The sequence below is a fragment of the Semicossyphus pulcher genome, unplaced genomic scaffold (genome assembly GCF_022749685.1).
Source record: "Semicossyphus pulcher isolate SPU_LCO1_2020_fin unplaced genomic scaffold, fSemPul1.0.p SCAF_23, whole genome shotgun sequence".
Lineage (NCBI taxonomy): Eukaryota > Metazoa > Chordata > Actinopteri > Labriformes > Labridae > Semicossyphus > Semicossyphus pulcher.
The window spans coordinates 1048642-1069030 of NW_027211697.1; the positions used below are offsets into that span (position 1 = coordinate 1048642).

At 43.2% G+C, this 20389-nt stretch overlaps 1 protein-coding gene across 1 annotated transcript; it reads left to right on the forward strand.

Moving 5' to 3' along the window:
* Nucleotides 1–1485: 1485 nt before the first annotated feature.
* ints1 (integrator complex subunit 1) lies at nt 1486–19157 on the forward strand. The gene is made up of 48 exons (XM_069674622.1): nt 1486–1573; nt 1940–2062; nt 2150–2440; nt 2560–2756; nt 3092–3229; nt 3344–3503; nt 3601–3706; nt 3833–4019; nt 4148–4293; nt 4382–4523; nt 4625–4801; nt 4889–4997; nt 5542–5662; nt 5753–5830; nt 5924–6081; nt 6188–6302; nt 6388–6479; nt 6568–6628; nt 6722–6919; nt 7160–7289; nt 7410–7589; nt 7717–7866; nt 7955–8134; nt 8223–8327; nt 8409–8576; nt 8802–8913; nt 9562–9720; nt 9814–9960; nt 10064–10162; nt 10340–10464; nt 10584–10838; nt 10923–11082; nt 11164–11295; nt 11424–11592; nt 13017–13140; nt 13227–13342; nt 13425–13512; nt 13631–13881; nt 15824–15953; nt 16273–16406; nt 16502–16694; nt 16814–16938; nt 17036–17145; nt 17229–17342; nt 17425–17495; nt 17581–17672; nt 17837–17946; nt 18048–19157. The coding sequence occupies exons 2-48, from the start codon at nt 2008–2010 to the stop codon at nt 18161–18163; spliced, it is 6576 nt and encodes a 2191-aa protein (XP_069530723.1). The 5' UTR covers nt 1486–1573; nt 1940–2007; the 3' UTR covers nt 18164–19157.
* The last annotated feature ends 1232 nt before the right edge of the window (nt 19158–20389 follow it).

The following is a 20389-nucleotide window of genomic DNA, read 5'->3' on the forward strand; positions in this document are numbered from 1 at the left end:
ATTATTCTCAAAATGAGTCACTGATGCAAAGAATTCGATACAATCAAAAAAGTGACGTCTGCAAGACCCTTTGAAGAACCTGTGAGTCATAATTGAACTCCCTGCTGCCAACCGCTGTCTTCCTTTAGTCAAGGGCATATTTTAAGCTATAAACGTTAATCAATTCAATACTATTTAAACACATCCTTGATGTAATTTCTTTGTAGATATTACATGTAGCGTAGTTTGAAGAGAAAGTTTTACTTTGAAAGGGTTGGTTGGAAGTTTTACATACCTACCTATGGTTTTTTGTCAAACTTAATGGCAGTGTAGTTACCTAATGTGACCACAAGAGGGCACACCTAAATCGTCTCATGTATACCTTGATATTACAAGTGTATACACTGCCCTCCGGTGGCCATCGTACGTAATTACACTTCTGTTTATCGCAATACCGGTGGAACGCTTTAGCATACTGGTAATCAATTATCATAAACTGTTGCTCATGTATTGTGTTTGTCTTGATACTAGCTGAAGCTAAGATGACTCCACATGCCATCTTGTGGTTACAGTGAGTTATTGGATTTATGTTAACTGTTAAGTGTAACTGTACTTATATATATATATATATATATATGTATGTATATTTATATGTATAAATATATAGTTTTACTCATCTGTATATATTTCAAGAGCAAATCCAGAAAGATATTTTTTTAATATACAAGTGATAATGCTGCATTCTTTAACACATTTTGTTTTTTATCTTCTTTTGTTGTACTTATTTTGTATTTTTGTTTTACACTTGCTTTGGTAATGTAAACGTTTGTTTCCCATTCCAATTAAGCAATTTTGAATTGAATTGAATTGAATTACTGCATGAAAATCATCTGTCAACAACATAGATGGCGTAGTAATACTTCCATGTTGAAAAAAACGCTTCGTACATCCGTTTCAAAACAGGTGCGTAGGAGAGGAACAGGTCATACACACTCCCGCACACTGTCTATAACTTGCAGAAATGATATCAATTTGCAACGTCTCGGTACTAGACCTTCATCATACACCTATTTTTTATATGCATACATTCAAATTAAAGGGACATTTTGGGTCCTCAAGGTAAACATTATTAGAAAACAAAAATATATAGTCATTATAGGAAAAATAAAAGCAAAAAAGACTGTCAGAAAAGAACAGCTGAAATCAGAAATATCCACAGCCTATACTCTACAGCAAGAAAAAGGCAAATTGTCATTCAGGCAGTAGTAATACTTCCGGCACAAAAAAACTAAAAAACTAATTATGAACTTATGACGAGCATCAACTGCAGGACCGTCAAGGCAGACGATTAATTCTTCATAAAACATTAGAGAAAAGTAATCAGAATAGATTGCGTTCATAGGAGCAGCATCACCCCCCACCACCACTAGGGGGCGGTAAACACTTCAGAGATTGTTAGCGAACAACCTTCACACAGAGAAGAAGAAGAAGACGTCCTGGCTGTCTGAAAGCTTTGAGTCGGCAAGCGTTAATATTAGTTTAAAGTGCATTGTTTAGGCTTACTACGATAAGTCTGATGAAACCGAATGAATATGTAAGACACTTTTAAATTGATTTTATTAGTACGTAGGCCAATGAACGTGTTTAAACTGCCAGTGCTACGCTTCATAACGTAGAGTTAGCTTAAATTGCTAACAGCCAAACACATAGCATTAGCTGTTATTGTTTTCTTCAGTTTAGTTTTTGTCCAGTATATTGAACACATATTATCAATAGCTTTTGAACTGTGAATACAGTATATTTTTTCTTTTTAAGCTTGTAACGCTAATGTTGTTTCCCCTGTCAAGTGTTACGGTTTGACAAGTTCTTTGATATTGTCTGTAACCTTTAAATTGCCTTATCTTTGGTGACCCTACTTTATGTTTGTATCTTGTGTTTTTCCATGCTTTTTCACACACAGACTATTCTAGGATAGGAAATGTCACCTGTTTAAGCTGCGGTAAATTTGACTTGTGCTTGTAAGTCGAGATGAATCGCCCAAAGCCTACAACTCTCAGGCGCCCCAGTGCAGCAAAACCATCAGGTAAAGCACCAAAACATGAGACATATCAGTGTTATTTGGTAGCGAAGAAGAAGAAAATGACATATTTTTGTGACATGCTTTTCCCAGGCCACCCACCACCAGGAGATTTCATTGCTCTTGGATCAAAGAGCCAGGGCGGAGAGCCCAAAGCCCCCGCTGTCCTCCTGAAGCCAGCATCCACAGGTTTACCTGCTGATCGCAAGAGAGAGACTTCCTCCACCCTGCCCTCCTCATCGGGTCTGTCTAGCCTCACTAAGCGGCCCAAACTCTCCACCACCCCTCCAGTCAGTGCTCTGGGACGACTAGCTGATGTCGCAGCTGTGGACAAGAGGGCAATATCACCCTCGATAAAGGAGCCATCAGTGGTACCTATTGAAGGTAAAATCAAAAGCTCTGTGCTTGCATCCCTAAAAGCTTGTAAAACCTGACACTGACATGGCTACAAAATAGACAATTTATTAAAATTGCAAGAAAACTCAAATTCCTTTATTTTTCAGTGTCACCTGCAGTGCTGCTGGATGAGATTGAAGCTGCAGAGTCAGAAGGAAATGATGATCGCATTGAGGGACTGCTGTGTGGAGCAGTGAAACAACTGAAGATGAACCGGGCAAAGCCTGACATCACTCTATACCTCAGTCTCATGTTCCTGGCCAAAATCAAACCCAACGTTTTTGCTACTGAAGGAATTATTGAGGTATGATGTGTGACCCCATAGATGCTGTTATATAGTACATATAGTGTGTCTAGGGGAAAATGGCGACTGTCTAAAAACATCAGAATTGATCAGTTATGATGTTGTAATACACCTTACACTTATACAGACAACTAACTGTAATACATTTTTAATCTTACAATTGTTGCTTATTCATGAATTTTCCTTTAAGACGTCTTGAGGAGTCTTTTGCTTTACAATTGTGTAACTAACTGCTAAAGCTTTTGATAGTAAACTCAGACGTAATTGCAAATAAATGTTCCCCAGTGTGAACTTTACAGATGCTGGAATTTGACTTGATATTTATGACTTTTCAGGCTTTGTGCAGCCTCCTGCGTCGGGATGCGTCAATCAATTTTAAAGCAAAGGGGAACAGCCTTGTGTCTGTCCTCGCTTGCAATCTGCTGATGGCAGCCTACGAAGAGGACGAGAACTGGCCAGAGATCTTTGTTAAAGTAAGGATCTCCTTCACACTCAAAATAGTTAAATACATTACTTATTTTTTTTTTTTTTTTTAGAATGTTTTACTTTTTATTCTTGCAACTGGTCAATAAAAAATGTGTTGTCAGGTGTACATTGAGGACTCTCTGGGTGAAAGAATCTGGGTGGACGGCTCTCACTGTAAGAATTTTGTGGACAACATCCAGACTGCGTTTGGGACAAAGATGCCCCCTAAGAGTATGCTGCTGCAGGCGGACACTGGCCGCTCGGCTGGAGATCTCAGTGCAGGTGCAGTTACATTGCAAGAACACACTGGGATGTTGGATATTTTGATTGCTGATGCAGGAAACGATTACTGATCGGTTTTGCTGTATTTGTTTTTTAGGAAGCAGCCCTCATCCCTCAACCCCTGATGAGGACGACAGCCAAACTGAATTGCTGATAGCAGAGGAGAAACTCAGCCCTGAGGATGAAGGGCAGGTTATGCCAAGGTATGGAAACCACCCATATAACTAGATGTGAGGGATACTACAGGGTACATTGACACCACCTGGTATAATTCCGCTTACTTTTTGTGTCTCCATGTGGTTTTTCTCTCGCCCTCTGGCGTGCCGTAGGTATGAAGAACTGGCGGAGAGCGTGGAGGACTACGTGCTTGACGTACTCAGGGATCAGCTGAACCGCAGGCAGCCGATGGACAACGTGTCCCGAAACCTGCTGCGTCTGCTCACAGCCACGTGTGGCTACAAAGAGGCGCGGCTCATGGCGGTGCAGAGGCTGGAGATGTGGCTCCAGAACCCAAAGGTCAGTAACAAATATCCTGGAATAAACAACTCCTTTTTTCTGCACCTTATTATCTGATTAATGCCTGTTGTAAAATTTTAAGACACAAATTATTAGCTCCCTTACTTTGTTTTGGTGTTTTTCTACAGCTGACCCGACCTGCTCAAGACCTCCTCATGTCTCTGTGTATGAACTGCAACACCCACGGGGCAGACGACATGGAGGTGATCTCCAACCTGATCAAGATCCGACTCAAACCCAAAGTCCTCCTCAACCACTACATGCTGTGTGTCAGGTCTGTGGGGTCTCTTTGTGTTTTACTTTGAACTCTTTGCTTCACACGCTGACTTACACTAACTGGTGCTTTGGCTGTGATTCTCCAGAGAGCTGCTCAATGCACACAGAGACAACCTGGCCACCATGGTGAAGCTGGTGATCTTCAATGAGCTGTCAAATGCGAGGAATCCTAACAACATGCAAGTCCTGCACACAGTGCTGCAGCACAGCCCCGAGCAGGCCCCGAAGGTGAAATGAATGATGAATGAAAAATTATATAATAGTTCCTGATAAAAAAGTATTTTTTTAGGCTACTAAAACATTTTCCCTCTTTTATATTGTGTCTGTAGTTCTTGGCGATGGTGTTCCAGGACCTGCTGACCAATAAGGATGATTACCTCCGAGCCTCCCGAGCGTTGCTGAGAGAAATCATCAAACAGACCAAGCATGAGATCAACTTCCAGTCCTTCTGCTTCGGGTTAATGCAGGAGAGGAAGGAGGCCACATATGTGGACATGGAGTTCAAAGTAAATACGCATCAAAATAAACTCCCTCACTTCTGCTTTAATCCTTAAAACGTGACTTTTAAGTGTTACTCCTTGTCCCCTCTGTAGGAGCGTTTTGTTATCCAGGTGACAGATTTACTGACTGTCTCCATGATGTTGGGCATCACTGCTCAGGTCAAAGAAGCTGGCGTCGCTTGGGATAAAGGAGAGAAGAAGAGTATGTGCTGTTTAAATTATCAATTGTTATTTATGTGTTAAAAGGAGCAGTTCGCCCCCGTCAGTCAAAGCTGGTGTTCTCTGTAATCGATAGAAGCAATAATATTTCAAATTGGCGCCATAGCTGTGGAGAAAGTTGCACAAACAGCTTGTGGTTTCACCCATCTACATTCCTACAACACCCAGCATGCATTGCACCCCTCCCTCAGAAAGGAACGGCCCAAAGAGAGGCACTGGAGTGAAATACTACCGTTCTGAGAGTATACCGGTGGATTGTCTAAAAATCTTCAGGTCAGCAAGACATGACATCGGAGGCGGGCGTCTTAGATTGAGGAAGTGTAGTTTAGCAAGCTCCCTGGCTGGTTTTCCAGGGTCCATTGGAGAAGTGGATAGCGTCCTCCAAAGGCACAGAGCGAAATTGCATTTTTATCCTACCATAATGGCATTAGCTCCCCATAATAGCACGATAGAACTGAGGTTAAAAATCGGCGAACCGCAACACGTAGGATAAGCTTCACCTTAAACACTTGCCTGGTTTGTTTCAGATCTGGATGTCCTGAGGTCGTTTCAGAATCAGATCGCTGCGATCCAGAGAGACGCTGTGTGGTGGCTTCACACTGTGGTTCCTACCATCAGCAAAGTTGGCGCAAAAGACTACGTTCACTGGTCGGTAACTATGCACATATCTGATGTGCTGCAAAGTGTTATTATGTTTTCAGCTACTTTATATATAATCTATCTTTTTCCTATCTGCAGCCTTCACAAAGTGCTTTTCACGGAGCAACCTGAGACGTACTACAAGTGGGACAACTGGCCTCCAGAGAGCGACAGGAAGTGAGTTTTTAACACTCTTCTAAATTATTATTTTTTGTTTCACTGTATCTAAAGTGTCACCTTACTAAGCTGTTTGTTTGTTTAATCCCTCAGTTTCTTCCTTCGCCTCTGCTCCGAGGTGCCTCTGCTGGAGGACACGCTGATGCGCGTTCTAGTGATCGGGCTGTCACGTGATTTGCCCCTGGGCCCGGCTGATGCCATGGAGCTCGCTGATCACCTGGTTAAGAGAGCTGCTGGAGTTCAGTCTGACGGTGTGTGACGATACATTTAGTCTAACTGTGTCTATTACTCTCATTATTACTTTTTTATTACTGTATTTATATGAATACATCTTGACCTGTCGGTTTGGATCCTCAGAGCTAAGCGTTTTAACAGATCTGGAGGTCCTGAAAGTGGAAAGGATCCAACTCATTGATGCAGTGCTGAATCTGTGTACATACCACCACCCAGAGAACATTCAGCTGCCTGCAGGGTACTACAACGTTCTCTACTGGCTTTTAAAACCACATTAAGATTATGCACTTTCCTAAAATAACAAATGACTCTCACTGTTTAAGGTACCAACCACCAAATTTGGCAATATCTACTCTCTACTGGAAGGCATGGCTGCTGCTGCTTGTGGTGGCTGCGTATAATCCTCAGAAAATAGGTATGGTAATCCCAGTTTTTAGCTGCCTACATAAGAATATCAACCCTATTTATGCTGTGTTATTAAATATTTTCTATTAATACTTTAGGTCTCGCTGCCTGGGACGGCTATCCTACACTGAAAATGCTCATGGAGATGGTTATGACAAAGTAGGTGAATGTTTCCTGTAGTATAAATTAGTCATTGATTCTTTAACTTCAAGTTGCTGAAAAACTAACACACAGCTCTGTTTGCCGCCACAGTAACTATACCTACCCTCCGTGCACCGTTGCTGACGAGGACACAAAGACGGAGATGATCAACAGAGAGCTGCAGATCTCCCAGAGAGAGAAACAAGAGATCCTGGCCTTTGAGAGCCACCTGGCAGCAGCCTCCACCAAACAGACCATCACAGAGAGCAACAGCCTGCTGCTGTCTCAGCTCACCAGTCTAGATCCACAGTAAGAGAGCGGGAGGAACTATTTAATACACCTTTTAGCTGTTTGATTGACAAGCTGTTTCTTTGCCAAACTTAGTCAAATTCAATCTCGGGACTTTATTTAGATTGGAGATGATGCAGTAAACTTACAAAGTCCCCCTTAGTAAAGCTCACGGTTAAATATCAGCATCAGAAATGTAAAATAGTCCCGTATTCATCTATGTTAGTATTTTAATCTTCTGTTGTTTGTGTTTGTGTTCAGGGGTCCTCCTCGTCGACCTCCTCCTCAGGTCCAGGAGCAGGTGAAAAGCCTCAACCAGTCTCTGCGTCTGGGACATCTCCTCTGCCGCAGCCGCAACCCCGACTTCCTCCTTAACATCATCCAGAGACAGGTAATGCCCAAAACGTAATGTCTGTCAGTGCTGATGCTGTAGTGCACTTGCATTGGATTAGAACAAGTAATAACACAAGTGCGTGTCCTCTAAGTTATGCGCATTTTGTTTTCTTCCCAGGCTTCCTCTCAGTCCATGCCGTGGTTGGCTGATTTGGTCCAGTCCAGTGAGGGGTCCTTGGATGTGCTTCCAGTGCAGTGCCTGTGTGAATTCCTTTTGCACGATGCTGCCGACGACAGTCTGCCAATAGAGGACGATGAAGAGGGAGAGAGCAAAGAGCAGAAAGCCAAGAAGAGACAAGTATGTTGATATAAAAACCGTAACTTAACATGCTACGTGCAAAATGCATACTTGTGTTTTATGCTTATTTACAGCTTGGCAATACTGAGCCTTGACTATCTCTGAATTTTTATCTCTCTTCCTATAGAGACAACAAAAGCAAAGGCAGCTGCTCGGGCGGCTCCAGGATCTCTTGCTGGGTCCTAAGGCTGACGAACAGACAACATGTGAAGTGCTGGACTACTTCCTGCGTCGCCTCAGCTCTTCTCAGGTGGCATCAAGAGTCCTAGCTATGAAGGTACTGAACTGGAAGCAGAAACATCTTCTATAGTAGCTTTATGTCATTGAGAGAATTATTCCATTTACATTATATGTTTTGTGTGTAGGGTTTGTCCTTGGTGCTGGTTGAAGGAGGCTTGAAAGACGGAGAGGAGCGGGACCAGCCCATGGAAGAAGACTCTGCAGACGCTGAGCTCCTGCCAGGATATCAGTGGCTGCTACAAGACCTCCCGAAGCTCCCGTTATTCGACAGCGTCAGAGGCATGACGTCCACCGCTCTGCAGCAGGTCAGTGACAATAAGAGAAATATAAGTTAACTTTTTATAACGACAAATACGATGGAGTTTGAAGGGTTGCCTGTCTGCTTTCTTTAAGGCCATCCACATGGAGACAGATCCACAGACGATCAGTGCCTATCTCATCTACCTATCCCAGCATGCACCAGTGGAGGAGCAGTCCTCCCATAATGACCTAGCTCTGGTAATCACAGCGAGTTGCTTAATATTACATTACTTATTTTGTTTTCATGCAGCAGTTCTAAATCTTAATCACCCTCTGTAGGACGTTGCGCGTCTGATCGTCGAGCGCTCCACCATCATGAACAGCCTCTTCTCCAAACACTCCTGCAGGCCTGAGTCCAACGCTGTGCTCAGTGCTTTCCTCACCATCTTCTCTACGTACATCAAGAGGATGAGGAAGACCAAAGAGGGAGAAGATCTATACAGCTGGGTGAGCACTGGCAAAAGTTGTTACCGACTTAACTTAGTGTTAAAAAGCTACAAGTTCCATAACCCCTAAAACCTTCTTGCAATCGACTGCAAAGTTTTGAGCCTAGTGACATGACCATTTAGTTTTATTCTGCATCTGAATTTTCTTTAGGGACATGTATTAAACAAAGGAGATGCATGAGAAACTTAGTGCTTAACAAACCTTTACTTTGCTGTCTGTTTGCAGTCAGAATCTCAGGATCAGGTGTTCCTGCGCTGGACGACAGGAGAGACTGCTACGATGCACATTCTTGTAGTTCACGCCATGGTCATCCTGCTGACCCTGGGGCCACCCAAAGGTAGTCCTGTGCCTATTACAGTTCAGTGCAGTGTTCATTACGTTAATGTAAATAATGACGAAAAATGTTGACGAGTTGAAAATAGATTGTTGATAATAAAACATCTGACGACAGTTATTTTTTGTTTCCGTTAACGAGACAACAAGACGGGACTCTCAGACATTTAAAATGCATATTGTCCCCCACTGTGCCTTTAATCTGTCTGTCAAAATATAAGCAATTCATCCCTGTAACTGGGTATCCCGGTTTGAGATAACGGGTATTGTGAAGGTGGTTGGGAACTTTCTGTGTTGACCCAGGCTCTGTGTGCGCTCACAGAAAAAGGGGGTGTTTTAAGCGTCATTTGACGCTTCTTCTGCACAAAAAGGAGTGATCATCGACGTGAGAAGCGATGATGAAAAGTCATCTTTAGATGCTGTGTCCTCATCGTTCTTTCGATGTCCAGACTGACTAAAACTGGACTAAAATGTTTTTAGTTTTCATCGACCATAACTATAAAGGGTATAAAAGACTAAAGCGTGACTAAACATAAAAAGCATTTTCGTCTGAACACGAAGACGAAATCTAAAATAGCTGCTTAAATTAACACTGGTTCAGTGTCAGCATCATTAAAGGAGCTTTAAGTCACTATTGTGTATTTCTTTACAGGAGAGAGTGATTTCTACGCTCTTTTGGACATTTGGTTTCCCGACAAGAAACCTCTACCCACTGCCTTCCTGGTCGACACGTCAGAAGAGGCCCTCCTGCTGCCTGATTGGCTGAAACTGAGGATGATCCGATCGGAGGTGGCTCGATTGGTTGATGCAGGTACAACTTGTCCTTGTACACGAACATCTCTGGTTCTCACCATGTAACACATTTATACCCTATAACAGAATAATACATGTGTTGTCCCCTCAGCTTTGCACGATCTGGAGCCGCAGCAGCTGCTGCTGTTTGTACAGTCCTTTGGCATTCCTGTGTCCAGCATGAGTAAACTGCTGCAGTACTTGGACCAGGCGGTCTCCCATGATCCACAGTCGCTGGAGCAGAACATCATGGACAAGCGTAAGAGTGCTGCAGATATCCTACTTATGAAATTGTTTAACTTTGACATTTATAGCCTTAAATTATTAATAATTTATCTGATTTTGTATTTTACCTGAAATAGACTACATGGCCCACCTGGTTGAAGTGCAGCATGAGCGAGGAGCCACTGGGGGGCACACTTTCCATGGATTACTGAGCTCCTCTCTTCCTTCAGACAGAGGTCGGTGACTTTAGCCTCCTTTAGCCTTTTACTGACATGAACAAGGTTTGATTACTGAGTTATTTATAAATGTATCTAAGAAAATTTAGATTATTTTATTCTTACGCACAATCATAGATGGTGAAGGGACTGTATGAAAGTAATAGATTCTTTCATGTCCCCCATCTCTCCTGACAGATTCTGCTGAAACAAGTAAAGCCAAAGTAACCGTGGAGACGCCCCACAGCTCTGTGAAGATGAGAGCAGCCAGTCAGCTCCCTGCTGTCGGGCCTGATGATGATCTAACTGGCATGTTGCTTCAGGTGGGATTTACTAGCTCTTTTAACTTACAAAACAAACTGTTCGTCCACATTTACTCAAACCTGTTGTTGAGTCACTTCTTGGTCAAATAGTCCTGATTCTGTTACCTTTGTTCCGACAGATATTCCCCTTAAAGGTGGACCCTCGCTGGCATGGCCCCCCTCCCAGCCAGCTCTCTCTGGCCCTGCAGCAGGCCCTGGCTAAAGAACTGATGCGTGCCAAGCAGGGCCAAATTCAGCAGGCTGCATTGGCATTTCGGCTCCTGCAGGCCTTCGTGGCTCTGCTGAGCTCTGCTCATGCAGGGCCTATTATCATGTCCATGCACCACAGCCATGCCCTCTCCTGTCCTCTCATGCGCCAGCTTCACCTCTACCAGGTCAGTCAGTGCATGTTTAATGTTCATTCAGAAATACTGCGAAATAGATGTATTTTTCTGATTTCTCCTGTTTGTTTCTTGCAGCGCCTCGTGTCCCAGGACGTCGCTTTCTCCTCACTCTTCCTGAAGGTCGTCATGGAGATGTTAATCTGGTTAGACAACCCGACTGTGGAGGCCGGACCGCTGAAGACTCTGCTCAAATCCTTCGCTGGACAGAACTCTCACAAACACAGGCACAGTGATGGTGAGCACCTCATCTCTTTGCATTTTCAAATATAGATTAATTTTGCATGAACAGTGAGTGACCATTGTTTCTGCCCTGCAGTGCGTACAGGTTTCCTCCACCTGGCTGAGGCTTTGGCTTATCACAGAGATACTGAGGTGCCGCTGAGAGCCATCATAGCGATGCTGAAGGCTGGAGAGAGATGCAATGCAGAAGCAGAGCTCATCGGAAAAGGTGTTAATGCGGTCATGTACATTGATTTTGATTGAACTGAGCATCACACCACTTTTAACATGTCCATAGGGATGCATAATGGCAGAACAAAGCCTGTTTCTAAGCATGCTGTTTTTATTATACCCCAGTGTTGCAGGGTCTGATGGAGGTGAGGTCGCCGTATCTTGAGGAGCTACTGTCTCTGCTGATGACTGTCGGTACACAGAACGGCACGGCTGGCCCTGTTGCCACGGTGATTTCCTTGCTGCTGCAGGAAAGCGAGGAGCGAGCTGTGAAAAAGGAAGCCGATTCTAACAAGTGAGCGCCGCAATTCTATTTCCCTCTCAAGTCATGCAGGACGTATTTACATTTGACGGGACTAAACGACAAACACGGCTGCCTGGGACGAAGACAGCGACGCGCCGCTCGCCGCCTGTGGCCTTGTACTCAGAAACTGCTACAGGATTTGGTTCAGAAAGGTTTAATTGGTTTTGCAGCTTTACGTTGGCTTTACGGATTCACTGTGAAAATCTAAGAACACTATACTGAATCTTTTCCTTGTTCAGGCAACACTGCTAGTGAGACAGGTAAATACTGAAAGGTTGTTCCTTGACTCACACAAGCTTTGATCCAACGAGTAAGTAGATGGTGGCCAGTTAGCCGGTATCTACTGGAATCATGTGCAGTTTTCTGGCAGATAAAGTTATCAACAACCAAAATGTCCAGTGGGAAAATATGCCAAATAAATAAACAATTAAAAAGTGAATAATGGCCTATTAAATAGGCTATATATAAATAGGCTAGTTAATTAAAAGACGTGTTGCCAAGAGAACTTAAATATAAACTTATACAGCCACTGTTAAAACATTAAGAGATGGACAGGCGGAGACGGACAACGGCACAGTGCGGCCCATCATTTGCATCTCGATACTCGGCGAGATGCAGTGCCGACGGTGACAGAGCTGTGTAACTATGCCAGGTTGAAATTCCACACGGCCTGTGAAACTATCATCTGGGATTTCGGGGAAATCTACTCTGACTGGGCAAAGCTGGCCAAAGATTTCCAGCACAATATCCGCAGCCCTGAGAAGCCGCCTCACTGAGGAATCAGGTTAATAACTTGCGAGTTGTCCCAAGGGGTTGGATGGCTTCAACTTTGCTAAATCAGCAGAGCAGTTTTGCTCAGTGAAGCCCCGCCGCAAACTGACCTGAACGGCAATTTGACAAACGTGAATTCGAACCGACAAGGCTCTTTTTTTTTTTCCTATATTGGCTGCTTCTTGTAGCTTACCGTAAAATTATTGTATTCAACGTAAATTAGACTTATGCATTTGTCCTATTAGTCAACCAGCAGTTGTGCACATGATGCACATGAACATGCTCGTGCTCCTCAGATGGTCCTCATTCCCAGGCTGGGAAATCGTTCTTGTTGTTGACGCACCAGTACATCCCTTGAAATATTGCTTTATCGTTTGTCCTCCATGTTTCTGCTTAATGTGACATGATGTGACAAATAAGGTAACACATTTTTTTGTTGTTGTTGTTACGGCTTAGGGCGGCATTCACCTGTATTTTACCTCCCAACAACTCTATTGTTACAGTTACTCCTAAACCATATGAATGCAGGATGTTAAGCTCAAATGTATTGTACATTATGTTATTGAGATCTCTGCTTTTAGAAGTGAATTGATGTTTATTCCAGACCCATGGCGCTAACCTCTTAATTTCCCTTCTCCCACAAGCTCTGAGGTGACAAAGTCCGGCCTGAGCTCCGGGCTGCTGGTCGACTGGCTGGAGCATCTCGACCCTGAGGTCACCTCAGTGTGTCCAGACCTTCAACAGAAACTTCTGTTTGCCCTTAACAAGGTAAGATGAGCTAGCTCCCTCTTGTCTCACCAAGTGTTTACTTGGCACCTCTGACACATCCTTACCTACTATTTCACTTATTTCAGGCGCGAGGAACCCCCGCCTACAGACCTTATCTCTTGGCGTTGCTTACACATCAGTCAAACTGGTCCACCCTCCTGCAGTGCATCAGTGCTCTTCTCAGCAAACGCAGGGACTACAAGTACGCCTTATTTTTTCTTGCATAGAGCGTGATGTTTTGTAAAGTGAGAGATTATATGAGCTGTCTGTGTTCATGTCTCCAGACTTGACCCATCGTCTGCCCTGGATTTCCTGTGGGCGTGCAGCCACATCCCGCGTATCTGGCAAGGACGTGACCAGAAGATCCCTCAGGTAAGATCAAAAGCCCACATAGCAAAATCCTATTGCTCACCGCGTTATATATATAGTTCTAATGAGACCAAAGTCGGTGGGAGTTAATTTGTGACTCTTTTTCTCTTTGTCCGTGCAGAAGAAAACCGAAAAGTTTGTGTTGCGACTCAGCTCAGAGGAGCTCATCAGCCTGGTGGACCTGATCCTCTCGGAGTCGGAGCTCCACAGTCGCGACTCGCCCCACGATGATAGAAGCAGCTTGGACCAGGCCTCCCGCTCCCTCATCCAGTCCAGGCTGCCCCTCCTTCACTCGTACTGCAGCGGGGAGCTGGAAAACATCAAGAAAGTCTCGGAGTACCTCATTAACTGCACAAAGAAATGGGAGGACAGGTAAGGAGTTCTCATATAGTAACTTTCATAACTCATCTTTTCTTCTCAAATCTTTCCGTTATCTCTGTGCTCATCACATTTTGTTCACCAAAGTGCTCCTCTCATTCATTTTGACACATCGTATTGTTCTTTCTAATTAGCAGACAGTCGTTTTCCTCCTGTAACCGTGTGCTGATAAACTTTGGGTAAATCGCACGAGATTTTCCTGCTCGGTGCAGATGAACTTTTCCGACTTCCTCTGTCAGCCACAATGCCGCGGACCAGGGAAAACTCGATAATTAGGTCTATTGGTGTGAAATTAAAACCAGCAGAAGTCGTCTGTACTGTGATCTCTTTAAAAGCTCAGTGTATTATAATGAAGCCAAGAGGATTAAGGCTGAAGCTCTAAACTTGCCTGTGTTGTGAATTCCTGCTCTGACTTAGCTGTCAGAGATCAGGGTGCAACTCTTTGTGGAGTCAAACCCTCCTTTCATGAACATGTCTCTGGTTATTAAACCACTTTAATGAGGAAACTTTGGCCAAGGTCAAGCAAAATTAGCTCCCGAATTACAGTATTTTAAGTACAGCTAAGCTGTCTGGTAAAACGGTTGCTAGTGGAAATCTGGCAGGATGAAAACACGTTGAAAGTAAAGGGTTTCGGCCTTGTGTTGAATAAACACGTGATTGTGTGTTGAGCATTCTTCTTGTGAAACCTCGCTGTCAGATAAGCTGGTGTTTATTCCAATTACACACCAACTATTGAACAACCGGCAGGCTCTTCCCTCTTGGTCAAGGTCGCTCTGATTTGCTTAATTCGTTGCTGTAATCACATCTTCAGTTAGTAAAGAGAGCATCTTTTGAGCCTGACAAGAGCCTTAGAGGATTTTATGAAACTGCGGAGACTTGAAGGAAAATGCCCTAAAATTACATTACACTATTCATGTGCTTAGTTTGTATTAAAGGAGCACTTCGCCCCTGGAAAAAGCCACTGTCAGTCAAAGCTGGTGTTCTCCGTCATCGATAGAAGCAATAATATTTGAAATTGGCGCCATAGCTGTGGAGAAAGTTGTACAAACAGCTCGTGGTTCTACGTTCCTACAACACCCAGCGTGCATTGCGCCCCTCCCTCTGAAAGGAACGGACCAGCAAGAGACGCTGGAGTGAAATACTACCGTTTTCTAGTCAAGGACATTGATCGCTGCAGGTGATGGCTCAGAGTGGCACAGAATCAGAATATGTCGGGAATATACCGGTGGATCGTCTAAAAAATCTTCAGGTCTGCAGTCTACATTTCAAACAACATTTGAACGAGACATGACATCAGAGGCGGGCGTCCTCGATTGAGGAAGTGTAGTTTAGCAAGCTCCCTGGCCTCCGCCGGATGACGTGTTTTACGTAGGTTTTCCAGGGCCCATTGGTCCTCCAAAGGCACAGAGCAACCATGTCTACCATAATGGCATTAGCTCGCCATGATAGCATGATAGGACTGAGGTAGAAAATCAGTGAATTGGCCCTTTAATTTACACTAATTAAGTCGCTTTGAGACTGAAACAATTGAGACGTGTGTTATCACGCTGTCTAATCTCATATCAGCTCTGTTGATAATCCCGTCAAAGAGATGGAGGAAGTGAATGTGACAGAACTGGAGGGAATTTTTTCTTTAAAACTTGGAAAATTGTTTGCTTTGTAATCTAAGCTTGACTATAGAATTAAGTTCACTTGAGTTGACAAACTTTCTATGGCTGCACAAAATTGCTCAACCAATCACTGTCAATTACAGCGCCTCCACCTACACAACACAATAATATCAGGGATTACAGTCTGGATTATTTTGTCACTAAGCTTCTTGCTTTACCGTGGACAGCTGGACTGTTTTACGCCCGTAATAAAATGTATTTTCCTTAATGTGAATTCCTTTAGTTGGTGTCCCTATATATCCTATTTTGTTTATTTTGTCCTTCAGTGCGATGAGTAAACGCTGCCAGAACTTACTGCTGCAGATCTATCTGCACTTCCCTGAGGTCATCCAGCACGTCACCCTGCCTGAAGGCACCTTGAGCAGTGGGGGGGCTGCATACGGCAGCAGCTGCAAGGTAAAGATGTCTGCCTGTGTCATAGCCCAGATAGTTCTTACCAACTAAGTGTGACATCTGAATTTCAATGTCCTGCTTCCTTGTTGAATAATATGTTTTTTTTATTCAAGAGATCTCATACTTTGCCTAGACTATTGTCTGGTTAGATTTCAATACATTTGGTTTTGCAATGAATCCCATGAGGACACGCAACAGCAAGAAACTCACTTAAGTGTTCAATTGCATCACAAAATAGGTCAGCAAGTCATAACCTGAACTCAGTATGTACTGCACACTCCACAGGGATTAAGAAAATGTGTCTGTGTCTGTTCTTCCTCAGCTTGATGTCCTGGTGCATCGCCTGGTCACGCTGCTCGCCGATATCGGCGACTCAAAGTCTGCAGAGAACCGTGCGTCCGATGCCAACCTCGCATGCAGAAAGCTGGCTGTGTCGCACCCTGTCCTTTTGCTCAGGTGAAACAAAGCTGCACTATTTTATACTTTAGTGTACAAACAGAAGATCTTCTGATGTCATAAAAGAGACATCAACTTGCTTCTTTTTTTTCCAGACACCTGCCGATGATTGCAGGCCTCTTACACGGTCGCATTCACCTAAACATGCAGGAGTTCCGGCAGCAGAACCACATGACGTTCTTTAGTAACGCGCTTGCCATTCTGGAGCTGCTGCAGCCGCTTGTTTTCCACAGCGACCACCAGAGGGCGCTTCAAGACTGCCTTCTGTCCTTTATGAAAGTCCTTCATGTGGGTGGCTCGCACACTCTCTTCTGCCAATGATTAAGGATTGAGATCAGCTATAATAACTTGATTTAATAAGCTACAATCTACAATGTTTATGTTTTTTGTTCATTATTCTTTTGTAGAACTTTCAGAGGACTCGTTCGCCGCTGGTCTTCATCAACAAGTTTTTGCAGTTCACACAGAAGTACATCACTAATGATGCAGCAGCAGCCATTCCCTATTTGCAGAAGCACTCAGGCATCCTGCAGTAAGTATATCATTGCAAATTGTCCTTTAAATAGCAAACCATGCGTATGTTTACTGTGTTTACAGCGGAGATTTGATGTTGCTGTTTCTCCTGCCAGGACTCTGTGTGCAGAAAACCCAGACCTGGTTCAGCTGAAGTCTCTGCTGGCTGGGCTCACTTTGCCTGTTAAAAGATCCTCTGCAGAAGTCGCACCAGAAGAAGGAGATGGTAAGCACATACATACAAACTGTACAATAAGAATAACCTTTAAATGATGTGCTTATGCCTGTGTTGTTTTTACTCTTTCCCAGACGACATGGCCACTGGTTCCCTGCCCCTCGTCAACATATCTGCCTCTGTTTCACTGAGCGCGGCAGACATGACGATGTACCTGAAAAAGATGTCGAGAGGAGAGGCAGTCGAGGGTGACTAACACCGCCGCAGCTATTTCACATGTATAAATCCTGTATGATAATGACTAATATGTTTTTCCCCCGTCTGCTCTAGATGTGTTGGATGTGTTGACAGAGGTGGATGAGAAGTCGAGGAGGAGCCCAGAGATCATCCAGTACTTCACTGTGAGTCATAAACAATATAAAAAAGACTGTAGTAGCTGTCAGTGTGCGTAACACGTCGATCACCACCTTGTGTCACTGTTTGTAGAACGATCTGCAGAGACTCATGGCTTCGTCTGAGGACTTGTGTCGGAACATGGCCTTCAGTCTGGCGCTGCGCTGCATCCAGAATAATCCCTGGTAGGTTAACAGCGCTCTGGGACAAACGACCAAGAGGAACATGTGTGCAGATAAATAAAGAAGAAAAGCCATTTGTTGATTGATTTCCTGTCTATCAATCATTCTTTAGTCCATCTGTTTGCATGCATTTCACTACATGATCCTGTTTGTTTTCTCTGCTGCAGCCTGGCAACAGACTTCCTGCCAACTTTCATGTACTGCATGGGCAGCGGGAACTTCGACGTGGTGCAGACTGCTCTCAGGAATCTTCCAGAGTATGTGCTTCTCTGTCAAGGTAAGAGGATGTTGATCACGATGACACAATATTTTTAGCCAGATTATATAAGTCACACATTCATAGCAGCTCGTTCTAATGTGCTTTTTTCCCCCTCACAGAACACGCAGACATCCTGCTCCACAAGGCGTTTTTAGTGGGGATCTACGGACAAATCGACACCAGTTCAATGATCTCCGAGTCTATGAAAGTCCTTCACATGGAAGCAACAACGTAACTTCAAAGCATACAGCTCCACGTCTGATTGAAAACAGCGTAATTCATTTTCTGCATTCCAGAGCGAGATTATTTTTTCTATTGTCTTTAGTTCAGAAATGGCTCTAATGTGATGGCGGCAGATTAAACACTCTGTGGCTCTTCAGTGTTATAGATCAAAGGATCCTCCTACAGTGAGCTGGTAGCCTCCAGTAATATAATAACTTCTGGGTAATTTAGCGACTTCAAAGAACAATTCCCTCTAAATGGTTTGAAAATGTTATTGTAATAATTCTGCAATTAGTGCGTTTATTTCTTCTTAATGGATGTGAGTTATTTTAAATGTATGATGTAATAATACATTAAACAATACTGAACAGAGATAACACACATTGGAATATATTTAAGTGGTGTTATTATACAATTGGTTAAAGACAACACAGAATCTGAGTCATAGTCAACAATACTGATATTATATTAAATATGATACATATTTTTAAATCATATTTAATTAAAGAGGAAGTGGAATTAAACATCAGCTTTTATTGCATTTTCAGACATATTAGAGGGATTTTTTTTTTTACTTCTGCAGTTATTAAATTACTTACAGATTATTATTATTACTACAGAGCTCATGCATATTTGGGAAAAATGGCACTCTAGTTTTGGCTTGATTTTTGAAAAATACTTTAAATATGAAATATTAACATTTTACAGTTCAAAAGCTTTGTGAACATCTAACACAAACAATATGGTTGCAATTTTCCAGCCCTACTGGAATGCACAAGGCCTATAATTTAGTTTCATCAAACAAGATTGTGTATCTAACTTTAAAAACATTAAGAGGAAGAGGCCAACATAATAACATTGGTTATTTCCTGGATGCATTATAATTTGTTATTCTTTAAATAGCTAAAAAAACACACCTGCCATTCCTTTTGAAGTCATTGCTTTACCTCACTTGAACACCATCTGTGAGCCACCTTCATGTGATCTGAATAAAATGACTTTTGGAACATGTGTTTTTTTAACATATTTATAATCGGCTTTACCTGACAGAAACAGAATGGTATCAGCGCTTAAACACTACAGTTTGAAGAATTCAATGGAGACATTTCCTCACTGTTTAATTGGAAGGCTTTTAACATTTATAAAAACACATTCCACAAGAAGCAATTATTACCTTTCAGCATAACATCCTGGCATGTAAAACAAGATGGCTGGGGAAAAATAAACGGTGCAGGTTTGTGGCTTTTCATTTAGTTCCAATAATTCTTGGATCGTGATAAAGCTGGAAACAGCTGTCACAGGTACGCTCGCTCTTCACTGGCGTGTAACAGCCAAATTAAAGGCGTGATGCACACGCTGTGATGGAAACCATTTTGCCATGAAAGTGCGAGTTGTTTTGCCCGTTGCGACTGACTTCATCTGAAAACCTCTTGATGGAGTCAAAGGGACAAGTTAAACAATGGGTAGGCACGCCGGTAAACTGGCTAAGTGTAAGTCCCTATTGATAGCAAATTAAGCATGGCGGTAATTGTTCAATCACACAGACCAAAGGGGGCTTTGAAGATGGGATGTGGGTAAGGCCATTTTACAGCTCAGACTGCTGCTGGTGTTTGGTTACATAGGAGGACATGAAGATGAAGCCACAGCATGGTTAAGGATACTCAGTGAGGGTGAGACATGCCCACACTGGTGGATCAGTTCAATCTGTCATTCAGAAATCACAGCCGATCAGTAGGACACACGGGCTGGATGGCTGACAGCAGGTTGTCTCCGGCTACATTCATGTAGCTTTTTCTTTTAAAATGTTACACAATAACCAAGATCAGAGGGCCTATAAACTTTGATCGATAGCTGCTCATTCAAGGCTTTTATTTTGAAAAGACAAGGGCAAAAAAATATATGCAAAGGCTGATTTGTGCCATGAAAGGACTTAAAACCAAAGACATTGTGCATTCATTATATATTTAACCTTTGTCTTCTGAACCCTCACGATGCCTCCAAATCCCCTTTAATGAATATGTATCCACACATCCATCCCCATAATTAACTTGTTCATATGTAAACCCGATCATGTCCTACCCATCATGCCTCGTACCTGCTGATCTCTCTCTGCTGGCTCTGTCTGATGTGTTAATTGCACCTGTATGGTGTCCTATGACTGGTCGAAAGCTCTGTTTGTGGTTATCAATCAACTTACTACACAAGTCTTAGCAGCCAGGGCTCTTGGTCGGGCGCCAGC